A 21272-nucleotide genomic window follows, 5' to 3' on the forward strand; every position below is an offset into this window, starting at 1 on the left:
GGGGGAGATAGGTCTTAGTGGTGTTATTGTCAGCAATAGTTCCTGAAAGCTACAAAAGGTGTTCTTGTTTTTGGCTGCCCTACTCAGATTTCATGTGTTTTTCTTGCTGTTGCATGAGAAGTGCAGGAAGAAAGAACAGGCGTAGCAACCTGTGGGGATAACATTACGTTATCTTTGAGTCACAACTTTCAGAAAACCCACTGTGTTTTTCCAGAGTTTTTGTGATTTGTCACAATTATATACACGTGTTTATATAAATATATATTAAAAATCAATTTAATGTATCATGAAAAGATCACACTAAAGAAAGCGCTACTAGGACAAACTGAGAGAAGACTTAGCTAACATTAATAAAAATAGGTGTGATTGTTTTTGATGAATGCTGCTGTGTATGTGTGTGCATGATGGTTTGTGTTGAATGAGCCATATGTGTACAGTATTGTTGTATGTGAATGGATTACGTATGTTCACTGGGCTCTATTGCAAAATAGATCTTATGTCACAGAGAATTCCTGCATAAATACTATTATTTATCCAGTTGGCTTATAAGTTTTTACTGCATAAATACTATTATATTATACACACTGCCTAAATACTACTATTATATATAACCTACTATTATGATCCAACCCAATGACATCACTGAGGCAGTGGTTGTAGGCTACTTTACCGCCACCTAGTGGAGCAGATACAACATTACAAGAGACACAATTCTTTTGTTCAGTCTCATTTGTCACTTCAGCTCACAAAAAGCTGTGGCTCACTAGTTGCTGATACTTTTTGTACATAAAGCATTTCATCCTAATAATCTGCATTTGTAGAACTTGCCTTTGAAGTCCTTTTAGTTCAGTAAATCTTTTAAATTAAATGACAAACTACATTGTTTGTCCGTGTTGTCTAGTAGAAGCATTTTCTGATTTGACTCCCCCATCAGCAGGACAACAATCTTCTGAAACTGTATACTACACTACAAACTGTTCTTAATTCTATATGTGAATATATGTGCAGTAAAGTTAAACAGTGTGTGTGTGTTTTGTATGGGCACATACACATTCCCATTGCCTTGCCATGGACGATAATGTTTTTCTGATTGTGACTCTGGTTGCGCATGCCATCACTTCCTGCACCTGTGTTTCCTACCTGTATGTGCTGTCACACTGACTGGTGATTTAATGCACAGGCTTTATAGGGCTGAAGCCTGGGGGCCTGGGATTACAAAGGGCCTGTGAATATCAACAATAATGGGGCAGTATAGTGTCAATAATTAAGTATACTGATTGATCAGTCATCATTATTAAAAACAAAGGGTGTGGGTGCGGCTGTGGCTCAGGAGGTAGAGGTCGTTCCCCCACTTAGTTATTAGGAATCAGATTGCTTATTTGGTGCAAAAATGACACACACAGTGTTTTCTTTAGCTGCACAGTGGCCAGAGCGGCCCAGCAGGCCAGGCCCTGCCAGGGCAGTGATATTATTGTTTAAATGGTTCTAAAGCTGGACCATTCCTCTGTTTTATTGTTTAGCATGGCTTAATTTGACTGCTGAAAGTAGTTATGCAGCTTGGGGTCACTCCACTCTGTTGATCTTAATCACAGCTGCAGGGTGGTGTTGCTTTCTGTCTTATCCAGCTGGTCACAGCTAGCATTAGTTGAAAATGCTCTATACTTCCTTTATTGCTTTATTAGATTTTTCCATCAGCCGCTGGTGTTATACTTCACCACGTATTGCTCTGCTTGTGCTTTTCCTGATCCTTTATTGCAGTAGTATAGTGTTCACACTGAGTAAATCATCAACACCTATTCACTGTGTTCTTTTTGACTGCACATGAAAAAGGTCTTCATGTGTTTTTAGTGCAGTTTTATGGATCATTTATACCTTGAATTAATGCAGATGTAGAAAGACATTTTGGTGGTTAATGTAGTAGCAAAGTAAAACACATACATTTGTAGTTTCATCAGCTATTTAAGTCAGTAAAACACACCTGTCACATAATCTCTATTCTGAAAATGAGCTCTTGATTTAGGACAACTGCAGTGTTTCGTGACATTACATGACACTCAAAAGATTAAACTAAATCCTGAGGGGAAAGCCTTCCCTGTGCACTGATGCATTCTTCTTTACAGTCTCTATCCAGGGGCAAGTGAGGACGGTGATTCAGATGTGTTGTAAATGTTTTTATTTGCATTCAAACATATCACCTCAGCTGATGATATGTGTGTAATGAAACACAGAGCCGCACCATTCAGGTGACACTGATGTCAGCAGGGTTGACTTCAGGTGTTTTGTAAGTGGAAAATTAATCATTGGACTCAAACACCACACCCATGAGGCAAACGCATTCTTTCCATTGTGAGAGCTACTGTTCTGTATTCACATGATGACGTACACATGCACACAGAGTTACAGCCACAACAACTAGATAGTAGGTTGTGGCTGTAAATGCACTATTTTAGGATTAGATAGATACAGTAAAGCAGACAGAGAGACAGGGAGTCGTGTTGGACTCTTGGGGTGGCCAGGTTGATGAATAAGTGGTAATGTTACATTTTCTCTTTGTACAGCTAAGGTTATAAAGTATTCATATTGATTTGTACAGCAGAGCTGCCACTGAGGACAAGAGTGTGACCAGATTAGGAGAAGTATCTGTAAGTATGAGCAACATGCAGTGAGAGCTGAAAGTATGATCTGCTGTGCTGTGAAAGTGAGAGCAAGTGAAGTTAATAAGACTAAGATATGGATTTTTTTTTAAAAAACAACAACCTTTTAGGTGTCAGTACAGTTACACGCTGTAGATTTGACAACTCAGTAGGTTTTATTCTGTTTTTAAACTGTTGCTTCACATTCAGTGATTACATGTGCTACAGCCGTTCTTCTTTCTGCATCTAAATTAGCCACAGAACTTCTCTTATTGTCTTTCTAGTTTTTAAACATTTTTCAAAATAGCAGTTTTTGATTAGATTTGTATATGGCCTTTGCTGTCTTATCTTCATACATTTTACAGCCATAAGTTGTTAAGTCTGACTTAGCATAAAGATGGAAAATAAAGGGTAAAGTCTAGTCTAGCTGTGTCTGTGACTTCACTGTGTCTAGTTAGGTAATACTGAGATGCAGAGTGTTACTTGGCAGAGATTTTTATAATCAAGTAAAAAGATCTAGTCTCAAGAACCCATAGATATCTTAAAAATAGTGCGGCTGGACTGAGAGCAAGCACATTTAGCTGCTATAAAGCAGTTTCATACCTGTGAGTGTTGATCAGTCAGCTTCATAGATTCTGGTTGTTCAAATTTCAAGCATTACATTTCTCAGAACCAGAATTAAAATCTCAGTAACAAGTTATTAAGGATAAAAAAGCTCAAAACAAATACCTTTTTAGAGAAATATCTAGTCAACCAAAAACCAAGCATCTTAATACCTTGATTTTACGATGTTATACTTCATCTTACTTAGTGTATTTTTTGCTGTGTAATTCATTAGAATAGTTCAGTGCTTTCTCTTTCTATGCATTTACTTCAGCAAAAATCTTCCTGAGCTTAACACAACTTCCTTTTTTAACTTCCTTTTTTAACTGCTCTGCAGATAATGTCCTCTTTAGGTAATATGTTGCCAGAAAAACAGCTGCATTGCACCATCTGTCAGCAAGTGTTCACCGAACCAGTGACCACTCCCTGTGGACACAACTTTTGCCAGGCCTGCATCCATAGTTTGTGGGACAGCAGTGATGTCTGCCAGTGCCCCACCTGTAACAGACCATTCACCTCTCAGCCTGAAATAAGTATCAACACGGCCTTCAAAGATCTGGTGGATGCATTTAGAAAAATGATAGTTGGCTCGTCGGCTTTGCCGCTGCCTGCAGCCAGACCTGGTGAGGTGGTGTGTGACGTCTGCGCTGCCACGTCCCTGCAGGTGAAGGCCCTGAAGTCCTGCCTGGTGTGTCTGACCTCGTACTGCGATGCCCACCTGGAGCCTCACCACAGGGTTGCGACCTTGAAGCTGCACAAGCTGATTGATCCGGCGATGAACCTGCAGGACAGGATGTGTAAGAAGCACGAGAGGTTGCTGGAGATGTTTTGTAAGGACGAACAAAAGTGTGTGTGCCGGTTCTGCACTGAGACTGAGCACAAAGACCACCAGGCTGTCGGAATAGAGGACGAGAGTGGGGAGAGGAAGGTGCAGTATATAGCATATACTCTGCATTACAAGGGCTTATACTGTTCTATGAGAAGCCCCATTAACAGTGTATATGAAGCAGAATAATAACAAGATATTAATGTGTGAATGAGAATAGTCATGTGTAAGCAACAGTACTTAAAGTACTTATAAATATAGAAATATACTGTTTATATACACACATCCCTCAGTCAGTTTATTAGGTACACCTGTACAACTGTAAGCACTTCTGCCTAATCATCTGTGTTTACTGCATGAAGCTCAAAATGTATCAATTCAATTATGTGTTTATTATTGAGTTCATAGTTAAAGGTGCTGTTGCACTGGACCACATTATATTCAGAGGTGTTCCTAATATTCTGACCATCTCAGGTATGTAGCTGGGGAGGACAAAAATATAGAGACATGCTTAAAATCATTTTCAAAATACTTAAGCTCTAAAACATATCATTTCAAACATTTAGCCTGATATAAATCCACATTCAGTAATATGGAGCTGATGATTAAACTTACATAAACAATTGCAATCTTTGTTATGTTTATGTTGAGATATTAAAACTTGGGACATTTATCTGATTATTATCCAGTGCATGTTTAATTCCATGTCTACGGTCTCATTTTCTAGTAGTGTTAGTGTCAAACTTAGAGTTTACCAGGCAACACGTTTTCAGTCTCTGTTCGGCCTGTTCAGGTCCAGATGAAGAAGACTGAAGCAGATTTTCAGCAGATGATCCAAGAGCGACTGAGGACAGTGGAGGAGATCCAGAGCTGGCTGAAGGTGAGCCTGGTGAGTCCTGATGGAAATGTTATTCACTGTCATGGAGCTGTTTTCAGAGTCGTATTTTCACACAGTATTTCACAAGGCTGCAAGTCAGGGTGAGCTGTTTGTAGAGTCACAAGAAACTGTACAGTGTCTGAAGGTGGTGTTACATACACTTTTTACCTTCACCCAGATGAGTGCAGAGAAGGAGCTGAAGGAGAGCGACCATCTCTTTACGTCTTTGATTCGCTCCATCGAGGAGAGACAAACTGAAGTCAATGCAGAGATCACCGAGAAGCAGAAAGCAGTAGAAAGGAGGGCCGAGGAGATAATCAGTGAGCTGCAGCAGGAAATTACTGAGCTGCAGAGGAGAAACACTGAGCTGGAGGAACTGAGAAACACTGAGGACCACCTGCACCTCTTACAGGTTACTATCAGCCTGTGGTGAATACATATGTCTTTCTCAGTTAAAGCCCCTTTTTCTTTCCCCTGTCCTATTTCATGCTACAGAGGAAAGTAACTAAATCTCCCTCCAACTCAATGTACCAGCACACAACTTCATAAAGAAATGTTCAAATTTTGCCACTGTTTTTTCTTTCTGACAGAGGTTGCCCTTTCTTATGTCACCTCCGCTCACCAGAGAATGGATGGAGTTCAGTATCCACCCTGAACTCTGTGTGGGGACGATGAGGAGAGCGCTGTCTAAAGTGGAAAGCATCCTAGAGAGTGAGCTGGACAGACTGAAGAAGGAAGGCAAGGCAAAACTGAAGTGCTTGTGTGAATAAAGCAGGTTCACACTCCTGCTTGTTAAATGATAAGACTAGCCCTCAGATATCACATGGCAGCAATCTAATAGTGGAAGGGTTAATGACATTTTTAGAACATTTATGGTATTTTCTAAACTTTTGCTTCATTTTAAACAGAAAGATTTCATTAAAACTGCCATAACTGACATTTTTAAATTCTTCTGACAGAGCTGAAGAGGATGCAGAAGTATGCAGGTACCATATGACCACCCTGATCATACTGTTATAGACATCTCCTACTGCCATTTTCAGCATTCAGGATAAAATCTTACGGAATGCTGAACTGCCTTTTGATTAATATAAAAGGGAAGGGTTTGATTTTGTCACCCTCTTGTGAGTAAATACTTTCCCCACCTTATCTCGCTAGTTGATGTGGTGTTAGACCCAGATACCGCCCATCCAAACATCGTCCTGTCACCTGATGGGAAGCAGGCAGGGCGTGGCGAGCTGCTGCACGTTGTTCCTGACAACCCCCAACGCTTTGACCCGGTCATTTGCGTTCTGGGAAAGACAGGCTTCCTGTCTGGGCGGTTCTACTTCCAGGTCAGTGTCTGGTTTAATGATGGAGTTCACTGCTATTGAAGCTATTGAAATTAGTGTAAGGCAAGTTACTTTGTAGTGTTTATTCATCACATGTTGCAAGAATGAAGAATAATCTTCAGTGTCAAAGAGTTATTGCAAAGGTCAATGAATGTACCTGAGAGTCATTTTATAACTTATAACCACAAGGCTAAACACCTTAACATGCAGCAAACCACTGCTGAGTAAGTTCTGAACACATGCTATTAAGGATAGTTAATTCTTGTATTCTGTTTCATTGGCAATCAGGTAGCAGTGGGGTCAAAGACCTACTGGGACCTGGGAGTAGTGAAGGAGTCTGTCAACAGGAAGGGGATGATCACCTCCAAGCCAAAAAACGGCTTTTGGACGGTGCGGCTGAGGAATGGGGATGAGTATAGAGCTCTGGAATCTCCCTCCATACTTCTTTCTCTGAAGGAGAAGCCACAAACTGTTGGGGTGTTTACGGATTACGAGGAGGGAACAGTGTCGTTCTTTGATGTGGAAAACGAGTCCCACATCTACACCTTTACTGGGTGTTTGTTCTCTGAGAGGATCTTCCCCTTTTTAAGCCCGAGTGTCTGTGATGAAGGAAAAAACATGGCACCACTGGTTATCACACCTGTCAGTCACAGCGCTTAGAAGTGTGGATGAATTTAAGCCACAATCTTTTCCTTAACCAGACCATGTAGTTGTAATGTGTGAGGCAAGGAGCAAGGAGGAGGAATGGGATTGGGCCTTGGTCTCAAAGCCTCAATACAAACCATTACTATGTTTTAGCCGTTTTGCACTGAAATCTAGAAGTTTCTATGCTGATGCATGATGTTAGAATAGCTTGTTGTAGTTTTTATGATGTCTAAAATTTAACAGCTTTTCTCTTTCCATGGGGATTTTTTGCAAAAAGATTCATTTAGAGCAGCAAAGACTGGATTGCTATAGAAGCCGATCAGAGTTTAGTAATCGGCCCTGATCCATGACAGCATAGAGGCTACTATGACTTGGGGACCAATGATTTGTGAATCCAAAATAAATATGAAGCTCACACCAGGGCAAAATCAAACAATCACAGACAAATCAAGGTAGTTTAAAAAATCTATTTGTGTTGCTAGTGAGAAAAGCTTCAGCCCCCTCCTCGTGCCACCTTGTATACCACAATGCCGCCTGTGTAAAACTATGTTTAAAGCTGTGTAGACTCTAAAAGCTTGGTGTGGTGCTATGTATTTGCAATGCAGATTTTTTGTGTGTCTTATCTTGTCTTCAGTTTCTATGGTGATTTGTCTTTTAAATAAAGAAGGATTAATTATTGCTATTTACCCAGAAACCTTTTGTTTTGCAAAACCTTTGCATAAGCCCCGGCAGACTGTCCAGGTTTTCATGTGTTTTGCATTCTTAATTTATTTTATTTTACTTTTATTTTTTTTTACATTATAATCCAAGTGCAAGTGTCACATACAGTAGAAGGAATTATTTAATCAAGAAACTTTGATAAACCATGCAAACTGTGCTGTATAATCAACTGACAAAAATGTGTCTGTGATTCTGAAGTGTGTCCTCTAGACAAAAGATTTTCTTATTTAAACAGACAAATCTATTAAGTCACTGTTTGTGCTTCTCATGTTTACTTAAAGTATTAACTGATTTGCATTTTCACTTGAACACAGCGGAACAAACTGTAAATACACTATTAATTTATCATCTTCTAAGGTTGATTTGGCTAATGTATTAGCAAATATTCTTCAGTTTACATGTAAGTGTGTAAAGTAGTAGAAGTTATTTTGGTGACCTAGGCTCAAGAAGTAGAGGTCCCATTCATTTTTCTTATAGAAAACAGTAAGTGATTCACAGCTGGAGCACTTCTACAGCTTGTCATACATGGTTTTTGTAATGCCCCCGTTAACATTTACACATGGCGCCCGATAAATAAACTTATAGAAAGAAAGCAAAGCCAAAACTAGCTACAGTAGTTAGCTAGTTGGTAAGTTTGTCTTTGTGCTGTTTGGTGCCAGACAGTTAGCGTACAGTGTCTTTCTGAAACAAACTGTGATTTTGCTGGCTCAAAGTCTGTAAAAAATGCTCTGCAGAGCAGAGTCAGTTGATTCATTCTCTTCGGGTTTCTTACTATGAGTGACAGTATGCAGCTGAGTGAGTCGGGTGCATTTAGTTGTTCATATAAAATAGTGACAAGTGAAGATTTATTGCGTCATCACAGGAATTACCAGTGGGTGGGTTAGAGAGAGAATATATAAGAGAGACCGTGCAGGCCACCTGCTTTGTATAAGGTGCTTTGCTTTACAAAACGTAATCAGAACACACAAAACAAGATAAGACTGCTCCCAGGTCTTCACATTAGAGCTTTCACCATCACAGGTAAGTTTTATCATATGAAGATAATAATAAGGATTACTGGAACGGTGCTAACTCCTTTTTTTAAAATATGTCTTTTTGATTGTATTTATAGTGGCAACAGAGAATGGCGATGAGAGTGTTTGGCATTTTGGTACTCACAGGTGAGGCAGTAATAAATATCCTGTCCTAAAATACTGTGTATTTATGAGTACTGTACTGTTAAAGCATTTACAAGAAATACCTGCACGGTCAAATGTACATTTCAGATAAATTTACAAATAAACTGAAATATTTAGCGTAATCTGCAATTCTGCACAATCCACAGGTTTATGCCATTTGTCCTCTGCTTATGAATACGTCTTCGTCAATCAGCCCATGACCTGGCCCGACGCCCAGGCATACTGTAGAGAGAACTACATTGATTTGGCCACTGTCAATGATGCACAGGACTTGGATAAAATAGTAGGTCTGGTGGATCCTGGTGTTCAACAAGTCTTCTTAGGTTTGGAAAGAGTCTGGGTTTGGTCACTATCAAGCACTGTCAAAGACAAAGAGCCAACAGCTAACTACACGAACTGGGCAATTGGTCAGCCTGAAGGGCAATATTTTTGTGGGATCACGTCAAATGGAGAATGGTCTACTAGAAACTGCAGCTTGCAGTTGAACTTTTTCTGCTACAATGGTGAGAATGATTTTTTAAATTAGTGGTATGATGCTGTACTAAACATACTAAGAAATGTGTTAAACTATAACATTTATTTCTCCAAGAAATTGATATCATGATGAGCAGGTTGAATTTTAAGATATTGCACATTTGCTGAACTGAAACCTCTGAAAACATGGCGTTAAACTTTAAAGCTACTAATACACTAATAATATTTTACATAACTCAAATGACTGTGCATATTAAATGTCTTGCTTGTAGTGACAAATCCATTGATTATTATACCTATAAATATCAACTCTGCAATTTCCTTCCACTTTTTGAAGGGTTACAGCTCATTGTTTTGGTTTTGTGACCTGCAATTTACTGTGATTCACTCTCACATCTCTCACCACCAGTGTTTTTAGCGATGGTAGGCAACTGTTTTCAGCTGATGCAGTCCCAATATGAGATCATAATTATCATCTAAATCAAAGCTTCAAATGCTTTAGAGAATAAATGAAAATTTATTCAGTGTTGATGTTATTTTCAGAGTCTGCCAAAAATATTTCTCAGAGGTTTATTCTTGTGCCGGTCACTATGGACTGGTACAATGCTCAGAGCTACTGCATGACCCAGCACACAGGCCTGGCCATAACGCGGAACCTGACTGAAGATATGGAGCTAATGAGAATGATGATGGAGGATACCATGGTCTCTGAGGTAAAATTAGCCACTTTTCACATATCATGATTCTATAGCAAAATGAATGCGTATTTATTTCAAGCAACAGTTGCTATACATACTAAGGGTTGTTGTGCATCCATGGAAATTAAAACATGTCATTTAACTAACACAAGTTTAGAAGTGTGACCCATCCCAAAATATTAGTCCTATGGCACAATTTGCCCCAAGGCTAGTGGCACATTTTACCCCACAGCCACCATTTGGAGAAAACTGCTTCATACAGCAACTCTGAACCACAGTTATGCTAACCTTCTGGCCACATGTTGTAGCTTATACAACTTATTACTAATATGCAATAGTGTCCCAAACTTAGGTCTTAGGTTTACCCTCTTCTCCCCAGGCCTGGATTGGGCTGACAGGGCTCGCCTGGAACTGGTCTGACGAAAGTAAATCCACATACATGCCCTGGAAACCACTGGAGCCAGAACTCAATGGAGTCTTTGACTGTGCCGTACTTGAGGTCCACACCAGCACTCTTGGGATGTTTGACGACTCTTGTATGAACAACTGGTCTTTTATTTGCTCCAAAGGTAAACAGGTTTTCCTGCCATCACACCCACTGACATCTATCATTTTTCAATATGTATAATTATGACAAGACATGTTTTATGTAAGTAATCAAAAACTCTGACGTGCCTTGTGCTGTATATAACGATAACTGATGATGAGCAGAAGTGTCTTTTATTCAGAACCCCTTGATGTGTATTATCACCTCAGGCTTAAATCATACGTTCTTCTATCTCTTTTGTATTTTAACCTATGTTTAGGCTCAGTTCAGAGAGAGTTAACTGGTAACAGTGTGATACAAGCCTTGTTACTGTGGTTATCTGCACTTAATTTACCTTGCACACAAATTTATAAATGTGGTAAAACAATGAGGCAAAAATGTGTTTGATGAAATCCTGTTAGCCAGTTATTCTGGGGGCCACTGTATACAATTTGTTTAAGAGAATAATTCTGCATTTTGGGAAATATGTTTATTTGCTGTCTTGCCAAGACTAAGATGATACCGCTCTTAATCTGTAAAGTCAATACAAAGCTGCAGCTAGTTTACAGCTACTGCTTATCTTAGAATAAAAACTGGAAGCAGGAGGACAGCTGGTCACAGGATTTTCCTTCCAGCACCTCTAAAACTCTACAGGTCTAGCAGGTGTATTGTGCTATCTACAGAAAAACCCAGACTAGCTGTGTGCCCCCCTTACCTGTTTTTACAATGTACCATCTTAACCACAAGCAAAACAAAATGAACCTGACTGCACAGAATGGATCTTGTACAAACATTAACTGAACTTAATTAATGAAGGAGTCGACCATTTTGGGAAACATACAGCTGGTTATCTTAGCTTAGCATAAAGACCAGAAACAGGGGGAAACATCTAGGGAGAAACCCACTAACCAGTACAGCTGTACGTATGGAACAGATGTGAGAGTAGATTCTCTTCAGCTGACTCGACAATAATATTTCCCAAAAATGTTCAACTAATCATTTAAGTCTCAAAAAGGTATACTGTAATACTAAAAAATTGTTTCTACTTATAGTCCCAGTTCCAGTGAAGAAACACTTTGTGAACCTTAAGCTGGCTGCTGACTCCTCTGTGGATATGAAAGACCCTGCTGTGATCGCCTCCATCTTAAAAGGGGTAATTTTCTTTTTTTTTCCTCTCACATTCTCACATTTTACTGGCCCTTGCTGGTGCGCAAAGCTCCATGGGCAGTCCTCACTGCATCTTTCAGGCACTTTTTAGCATTGCACTGCATCGGGTTAATGCTATTTAAAAAAAAACACACACACAAAATTGTATTGTACCATCATATATCTACTTTCTGTTGTGCAGATAGAAGAGAAGCTGAGAGCTCAAGGTGTGTCTCAAAAATTCACACTGAGCTGGAGTAAGAGCCCGGAAAAACAAGATGTCCAATGAGCACATAAAGAAGCACCTCAAAAGTATGAAAACCACTGTGCTCTATAATTTACACGTCATTTAATTCCATAAATAATACCTTTCAGTTTGTTTTAATATCTCCATTAAAAAAGGCTTAATTCTTGACCATATATAATGCCAGAATTGTGAGTCACATTGAAAGAGTTTGGTTTATTTCTGTATAATCTCTGCATTTCGAATTAATGTTAATCTATATAAAGGGTTTGTTATGAACATTTTGGGTGAAACTAGAAGTGTTAAATGATTAGCATTCATCATTTAGCACTTCTAATTGTTTGTATTTGAGTAATAGTTGAAATAATACAACATAAAGCCTATTTCCTTTAAAATATGAAAAATATAATGGGTCTAATGTCTGTATGGTGTGATGAAATTAATGTGTTTGTTGAAAATGTCCAAAACAGCTGGGTTTTCATTTGTACCTGCACTGACAAAAAAAGTGCACTTACGTTTGAAACTTACCATCTATTTTGCATCAGGCTCAAGGACAATGAATTTCCATGTGTTTTGCTTCCGGAGATATGGGATTTGGGGTTTTTCTTTTTTAAGTCATGCGTGGCAGTGGAATAATTTAAATAAAATTCAAATCAAAGATCCAAACACTTCTGGAAAGAATATAGATGTAATTTGGACTGAAAAGCTGGACAAATGTTACCATCTGATTGGGCCTCTGGATTACAGCTCGTGTCTATTGGCACTAGAGTCATCTACAGTAGCTGACTACATATTTATTTGTAGTTTTGAAATTTAAATTATATGCTACAAGCTTGTTCTGTTTTATTGTTTTCTTAATTCTCAAATTATAATAATAATAGTAATAGAATTGATGAGTTTAAACATAAATATAAAGGTATGTGTCAATCAAGATATATGCAAGAGCAGGCTCAATGATTAATTACATGGACAATTGTAGGTGTGGTGTATGAATGTTAACACTTTGTAATAATTTTTTAGTATATTACTTGTGTGGTGTAGAAAGAATGTAATTATGTAAGAATGTTAACACTGTATAATCTTTTTTAGTATAATACTTGTGTGGGTAGAAGTGAATCATTTACTGCTTGCAAACCAATGATGGCAAGATGATGTCAGGGGGTAGGACTGGATAAGTCTGACTTCTTCCTACTCCATTCAAGCATGTACTAGGTATAAGCACATTGATATTGGATTATGTGTAAAATTATGTGTGTTGTCATATCAACTGTTTCTACATGCTTGAAAGAATAAATCAAATCAAAAATCAAATCAAAATTATTATAAATTTTATATTGTTGTGGTGCACTGTTGTATTCACAACCTGCCATTCAGTAACTTTTGCTCCTACTTTTCCTGCTGCTTTGTTTTTAATGACGAGATTTGATATTGTTGATGCTGTGCGTCCAACCTCTGTGCAAAGCGTTACTGATGTTTCGAATCATTTTATGATTTGTGTTGTTTCATTTGGTTAATACTAGTGCAGTTCAATATTTACTATCACTAAATAATACAGACAAAATATTGTTGGAACCTCTGATAACGTGCCTTATTTTAGGATTATGGGAAAGTATAATATAGAAAGAGTGCAATATAATTAAATATCTAAAATTTGAATTTGATCTGGCAGATAAAGATAAATCCCTCTGAACCTCTTTTAAAATGGAGACATCTGGAATTATCCAACTGGGCTGTAGTTGGGCAAAGCAAACAAAACATCAATTTTGATTTAGTTTTCCTGTGTTGACAAAGACCACAAGCTAAATATCAAATGGGGTTTGGGGAAGATTACTGTTAGCATTTTTCTGAAATGTTTCTGAAAGGCTATGAATGGTTGAATAAACAAGACAAAAATGGGTTAAACCCTAAATGAAACTGAATAAAATGATTGATGATTAAAACACACACACACACAAACATATATATATAATGTATAAAACAGTTGTACAAAGCATATAATCATAACAGACATATAACAAAACATATTTTCCGAATTTAGAGATCATTTAGCACCACACTGATTTTGTTTAAAGATGGATGAATAAAAGAACTCTTCAGCTTGTTGCATCTAAATTGTGGGACTCTAAGTCTCCTGTCAGAGGGCAGATGTTGGCATTTAAGGCATGCAAGGAGTCCAAAGTCTCAGCAGCTTAAATTGCGATCAGCTTTTATTATATACAAACCACAAAGAAAGAAAATGAGAGAAATGGTGAGTGGTAATGAGCCTGAGCAGTTCCCATACCACTCCCATAAATGACAGCTGCAGATATAACATGGAAAGAGGATCTCATATTTCAGTCTTCATTCTGAGATTTTGATGATTTTGAAAGGTGGTTATGTGCTCAGATTCACTGCTGGGGGAAAGGTGGTTATGTGCTCAGATTCACTGCAGCACTAATGGTAATGAAGGGTGGGACAAGTTCAGGTTGGAGTAGGGGAAATGAAGTACTGTAGCAGGAGGGACAGAAAAAGTGGATAAAAATTGATCTGGATTTACTCTATTACTGGGTGGAATGTAAGAATTTAACTAGGCCTACATCAATGAATAACAAGGTATAGCGAAGAACAGAGGGAGAAAATAAAGGTAGATCTTACTACTTATCGCATAGAGATTTAGTTTAACGAATGGAATTCTGCAAATGACATGTTGAGGGAAGCATTACGCCCTCGCTGCGTCCGGTCTGCTGCAAATCTCAGTAGAAGAAGAAGAAGGGCAGCCTCTCTCCAAGATGGCGGCGACCATAGAGAACAGTAATGCTGGACAGGCGACAAAGAAAAAGCACCTCGGGATCCCCGAAGCGGTGTTTGTGGTGCGTAAACTATGTTGTTTCATACAGTTTCCCACGTCTGCAATGAGACAAATCCGTTGAAAACACGTCTTTGTATGTTTAGCCGGCGTGTGAGCGCGTCACGCTGGCAACGAGCTAGTTAGCTAAGCTAGCGAGAGAGGTAACAGAGTTAGCTATCAATCCTGCTGTGTGTGCAGACTGGGCGGATGCTCACCTCCATCTATGGACAGTGTCTGTGCTGTTATTTTCAGTGTACCTCGTTTTCTCCTTAGGCTTCAGGGCATTTTAGTTAACTAGTCATTCTTTTTGGGCGCTGCCTTGCTAACGATTGTGTGCTATCATTTAATTAAAATAGCGCTAGCTGACTTGTCTTGTCCATTCATTGTACCACAGTAATATTGCTATGAAAGACCCAGACTAACTCTAAATACAGAAGTTACCAAAAGAGGAAGTGCAAGCTGGATTTTTATACCTAAGGGGATTCGATATAGGTCAATCTTTTAAACATATATAGCCAGATATTGGCCGTGAAGCCACTGATGTGTAATCATCATCATTATAGCTGGAAGTATTGATTTTTCATTTATTTTCGTGATTAATCGTTTCATTATTATAATTTCCCAGAGCCCAGAGACGTTTTCAAACCTATTTCAAGCAGCGAGATTGAGTTCACAATAAAGCTGTAATGAAGAGTAATTGTCTTGATTAATCATTTTGTTTATAAAATATCAGAACAGAGAATCATGCTGGTTATAGTTTAGTGGAGGCCAAGGTGACATCTTCAGATGTGTCCTCGTCTGATTAACAGTCCCAAACCCAGTGGTATTCTAGTTAGTTCTAAGTCAAAAGTAATGGTTCCTTATAAGGAATGGTTTATTACATGTTGGTGTTTTCATGCCTTTGCTCATTATTTGCTCTCCTCTGCTGGATTTTCCAGGAAGATGTTGACTCTTTTATGAAGCAGCCTGGCAATGAGACAGCAGATGCAGCACTGAGAAGGCTGGATGAACAGTACCAGAAATATAAATACATGGAGCTCAATCTGACTCAAAAGAAACTCAGGTAACACTGACAGAAAGACACATGCACAGAAATAACTTGTCATTGTTAGTTGTAATTTTAGTTTGTGATATTTCTCCTGCCCTGCTTTGTGTAAATGCATAAATATACACACTGCATGGTAGCATCCACTTTTCATTCGGTTATATTATATGATAATGTGTAATAATTGACTGAATTAATTTCTTGCTTGACTAAACATGATTTCTATTTGCATGTAGGTTGAAAAACCAGATCCCACAAATAACACAGACGCTAGAAATCCTACGACACATGCAGAAGAAAAAGGTGTGTACACGTGTTGTAAGCTGACCTTTAAAATGGAGCAATAGGTCTGGCTGCTGGTTGGACTAAACAGTATGATTGTGCTCTAACAGGCTGATGCTGTGTATACATACTGTGATTTTGATTTGTGATTTGATGCTTATTATGAATAATTCAAATTCTTCCAGAATTTGTAGGCAAAATGGCAGCATTTTGGGCGCATAAGCCAAAATGTCTGCTTAACAAAATGTATAATTTCAACATTAGTGCATGCAGTTTATTAGTCATTTAATTTGTTTTAGCACAGCAGTATGAATTTACATCTTATAAAACTTTACCTCAGCTTCTGTTCAACTTCAGTGTTTCCTTAAGTTAAAATTTCCTTAGTAGTTCTGCAAACAAAATCCTCTTGAGTATGTAAATTTGCATACAAAAATGATTAGCTGTTAGATCTTATGTACATTTTTATAACGCACTAATGTCTGAGGCTGTTGAGTTGTTGCTTTCCTCAGGAAACCACAGAGCCCATGGAAACACACTTCTTATTGGCTGACAACGTTTACTGCAAGGCCTCAGTGCCACCCACCGACAAAGTCTGCCTATGGTTAGGGGTAAGTAAGAATTAGATTAGTCATTTTTATTTACCATTATTTAGTCTTTCATTACAAAACCGTATCTGAAAGCGATTTTACAGACATGAGTAAAACAACAAATTGGGATGGGCTCTTGTGCAGATGTAACAAATTTACTGTTACTTCAAAAGTAAATCAAAGAATCGTGGAATAACGTAATGCTCAGTATGTGGATGAGTCTGCTGTGATCTTGACCTCATTTTGAACAAAACAGCTCGCCTGCTAGTCCTTTATTATCTTGACCAAAACAGCTCGCCTGCTAGTCCTTTATATGTGCTGTGACGGTGGTAAAGGCCATAACTTCAGTTCTCTCCTCACCACCCCAACATTTACCCCCCTGAAAGGCTAATGTCATGTTAGAGTACAACATCGATGAAGCTCAGGCTCTCCTAGAGAAGAACCTATCCACAGCATCCCGTAACCTAGAGACACTCGTGGACGACCTGGATTTCCTGCGTGACCAGTTCACCACCATTGAAGTCAGTATCCTTCCACTGTTGCCCCTTTTTGACCAAGGCAGTCCTGTGACTGGCTCGGAGCCAGTTCTTTGTGTTTTGACAGCCAAGGCACTTGCACCTTAAATATCAGCCTTACAGTGTTTTTCTGTGCTGCTCCACCTAATACAAATAACTGACAGTTATTTTCATTATAATTTAAATGCAGAATGAAGACTGTGCATTTAATCTTTCTTTTCTTAAGATGTATTCATGCTCCAGGTGAAAAGGCCACTATGGAGAACAGAAACAGCTACCGTTGGCAAGACCTATGGGCACGTCATTATTAAGAAAATGCAGATGCTTCTAGAGTCAGAGAGGCAAAAGAGACTAAACAGAAAATGTGAATGAAAGAATCAAAGGGTTCATCAGCGACGGGGCTTAAAAATCTGGGTGTTTTACTTACTTGGAACTGGGTCCAAAATGGAGCCATGTGTGAGAACCCCTCCTTACACAACTTGGCCTAAACTGGAACCCTACAAATATTGCACGTTTCTATTGTAAAATTAAATGTGAAACCAATCCTGCTGTCGCTCTGCTGCTGCTGTTCCTTAACTCACTGCTCTCCTCAGACATGGCACGAGTCTACAACTGGGACGTGAAGAGAAGGAGCAAAGAAAACCTCCTCAAATCAGCAGAAAAGTCTTAATATCTGCGAGGACAGTGTCCACATCCCCTCCTGCTAACTCTCTTCTCCTTAGTCAAGGGAAAACGACAGACCCCGTCTCCCAGGTCATGTGTATGTTCACCCCAGTGCTCGGCAGATAGAGGGCATGTGTGTTCGATTTAACTTAAGATTGTTTTGTAGATTGTTTAAGTCTTGCACAGGTGCCACATGTAAGTGAACGTCATAAATCTTTTTTGGATTTTAAACATGTCCTCTATCAAGTCGAGCTCAAAACGTCCACCACTATTTTGTGTTGATTTGTTACTTTTTAAAGTATTTTTTCAAGTAAAAACAAAACAAAGGCTCTGAAGCAATTTTTGTATTCTTTTTATGTTCCCGTTATTTTGTGGCAGATTATAAGCGAAGGTTCTCTTGCATTGTCTTTTCCTTCCTGCATATTTTCCTCCTTACTAACCTGGCACTTTGGTTTTTCTCAGCCTGCAACAACCTCACATGTAGGACTTCAGTTATTGTAAGAATGCAGTTGCCATTATACTAGTATAATCAGGCTTGTAGGGTGACAAAGATCTCAGCAGAAGAGTTTTGACATAATTACAGGACTTTTATGAGTTCAGAAGAATCAGGTGTACTCTACTCCTCCTTTCACTTTTCACACCCGACCATCTCTTCTCCTTTTCTTCACTCTCCTCCTCCTCCTCCTCATCTCCCTTTTGACACTGGTCTGTCTGTGTTTATTTGTCTTACTGTGTTCATTAAACAAGAATGAAGTAAAAGAAGAACATTTGGACAAACAGATGAGATGTTGACCTGGTGCTCTGTGTGTTTATTGTTTGATGAAACTCATAACAGACAGGGTTTTATTAAAAAAAAAAAGATATCATACATGATATACTATAAACACAGGATAACTAGTTGTTTAGAAAGGATATAAACCAAACACAAAGGTTAACATGTTGGACATTGGGTTTAAAAACAGCAAAATCCAGACAATAAATGAAGCAAAATCAACACAAAGACTGTAATGGAATTATTTAATTGATGTTTTTAAAATAGATTTTTACAAATAAAAGCATACACTGAAATGATGTATTTATTGACTAGTTCATCTTTTATAAGTGTATTTCACCTGTTTATTGAGGGATTATTTGTACATTCTTTTTATAATTCTTCTATGGCAGCAGTTAAAATGCTTTCCATTACTGATTACTCTTCAGATAATCTCTCATAGGATAATCACCTTTATTGGCCAAGTATGTTATACACAAGGAATTTGTTTTCGGTACAGAACCAAGGCAGCCATCTGGTGCCACCTCAACCATCAGGGGCACTGAGATTTGAACCTTCAACCTTCTGGTTGGGAGACAACTGCTCTACCACTGCACCACAGTTGCCCCCCCCCCCCCTTTAACAATCCTTTATCAAATCAAAATAATTGGAAAGATCACACTGATACTGTTACAAGGTTTAAATTGCTTGTTTTTGCCTGGATTTAGACCAAAACTATAAGATATTAAGTTTGTTCTCATGCAGTATATGATAAAGAAAAACAGCTAATTTTTTAAGGCTATAACCAGAAAATTATACTTAAAAATGTATTTATGGCCGTGTTTTAATTGAATATATTTGTGTACTTATGCCCGCACAGAATACACACAAGGCGTCTGCTGCTCTGTTGACTGGTGAAGTTTGTCAGACCTGTGCCGTTTAACGTCCACGTGCTTCCATCTAGTGGCTATATACGGAGTTATAGCACAACATACAGAGAATTAAAACGGTAGATAATCATGCGTTGAAGGCGGATGGTAAATAAGAAGAGTTCAGTAGGATACCACTTTATAAACAATTTGGTACGTAAGTTCAGTGGTTCTCGGCCTATGAGTCGGGCCCCTCCAAAGGCTCAAGGTTGTGAAATGATTCATGGGAGTGGTATGTTCTGAAACACAAATCTTTTTTCAGTTTTTGGACTTTAATCTCTGCTTTGTTTTTTTTTTAAATAATGGATAATTTGAACACTTGTCAAATGAATGTAGTGGAGTAAACAGTACAGTGCCATAGCGCTCTCTGAAATGCAGTGGAGTAGAAGTATAGTGTAGCATAATATGGAAAGAGCCAGGAGAGTTGGTGATTGTACCCTGAAGACCATTTACTAAAAAGCAATAACCCTTTGATAAAAAAAAAAGAAAAAAGCAGTGAAAACATGTTTATTTTTCCAGCCACATTTTATTTTCAGTTTTATTTCAGTTTGTTTATAGATAACTAGAGCAGAGGAAGAGAGACTGTCCACTGTAACCCAGCAGGATTAAAGACGGTGATATACAGTATTATCTGTACAGTTCAGAGGGTTGAAAAGAACAAGTGAAACATTCGGTTCTCACCCAAGAGACACATACTTTTGACGTATGGCTGACACACTGATGACATGTTCCCTGTCAAGACTAGAAAACCCAGCTCAAACATAACATGACAACCAACCGCTGTTGATTTTTATTTCCTACCCTAGTTTTGTCAGACTTGCCATGATTTCCCATTGCACCCTTTATGAACAACTTCAAGTCAAAGAAAAAGATGGTCTGGAAAGTCCTGAGGTGTTGGTTGAAACATTGAGACCAATGATTTAGTCTAAAACATAGGTTGTTCATGGCAAAAATTGTAAATGGATGATAAGGGAACATTTAAACATTTGGAAAATGTGCTTATGCTTCCTTTCCATGAGTTAAATGTGAAGATTGAGACCACTCTCATGTGTGTGTATCAAGTCTGAAGCTACAGGCAACAGCTGGTTAGCTTAGTTTAACACAAACATTGAGGCATTTGTCTAATAGTAACAAAAATGACAGGATGCGGTTTTATGGCAGGTTATGTGCCAGACTATTTCTTGGCTTTCTTACTGGTGTTTTGTTTTTATGCTAAGCTAAGCTGGTGGATGTAGCTTCATATTTTCAGTATTGGCTTCTCATATTAGCACCAGTGTTACTTTTGAGTCACAGAGATGAGCACATATTTCTCTGAAAGACCCAGGTCATTTAACGAGATTTACCACATGAATTGTCAAAAACTCTTCTAACCATCTGGATGAAAAACAAACAAACCAAAAAACAAAAAACGCCTGTCTGCTACACTATGAGTTTAGGTTAGGAGAGTACATAGCCTTTTTTTTGTTTAAGAGTGACAACATCTGTTTACCAGCACCTTTGAAAGCTCACTAATGTGTTGAGACTCCAGGAAGTAGTTGGGAGCAAAAAGTTCACATCCCCTTTTGCACTCAACTGTAATTGAAGCAGTCCAGCACATAACCAGATATAAAACCACAACTTGTCATTTTTACATTTTATTTTTGAGCGAATTTAACAAGTATGTGTAATACAAATGTCCAAAAATATCATGTGAGCTGCAGGACACTCTGCACTGGAGTCGGGGAAGGACACTAACTGGCTTTGCTCACAGTCTGAAGCAAGAACATTAACAG

The 21272-nt window shown here is 38.5% G+C and overlaps 2 protein-coding genes across 2 annotated transcripts; both read left to right on the plus strand.

Moving 5' to 3' along the window:
* Nucleotides 1–2593: 2593 nt before the first annotated feature.
* Nucleotides 2594–7016, plus strand: LOC109971361 (E3 ubiquitin-protein ligase TRIM39-like). The gene is made up of 8 exons (XM_020619555.1): nucleotides 2594–2642; nucleotides 3574–4164; nucleotides 4856–4951; nucleotides 5118–5351; nucleotides 5530–5677; nucleotides 5899–5925; nucleotides 6098–6277; nucleotides 6563–7016. The coding sequence occupies exons 2-8, from the start codon at nucleotides 3577–3579 to the stop codon at nucleotides 6928–6930; spliced, it is 1641 nt and encodes a 546-aa protein (XP_020475211.1). The 5' UTR covers nucleotides 2594–2642; nucleotides 3574–3576; the 3' UTR covers nucleotides 6931–7016.
* A 7583-nt stretch (nucleotides 7017–14599) lies between these two features.
* vbp1 (von Hippel-Lindau binding protein 1) lies at nucleotides 14600–18679 on the plus strand. The gene is made up of 6 exons (XM_020619537.1): nucleotides 14600–14750; nucleotides 15667–15791; nucleotides 16010–16076; nucleotides 16565–16663; nucleotides 17029–17167; nucleotides 17751–18679. The coding sequence occupies exons 1-6, from the start codon at nucleotides 14670–14672 to the stop codon at nucleotides 17825–17827; spliced, it is 588 nt and encodes a 195-aa protein (XP_020475193.1). The 5' UTR covers nucleotides 14600–14669; the 3' UTR covers nucleotides 17828–18679.
* The last annotated feature ends 2593 nt before the right edge of the window (nucleotides 18680–21272 follow it).

This window comes from Monopterus albus, unplaced genomic scaffold (assembly GCF_001952655.1).
Source record: "Monopterus albus unplaced genomic scaffold, M_albus_1.0 scaffold222.1, whole genome shotgun sequence".
Taxonomy (NCBI): Eukaryota; Metazoa; Chordata; class Actinopteri; order Synbranchiformes; family Synbranchidae; genus Monopterus; species Monopterus albus.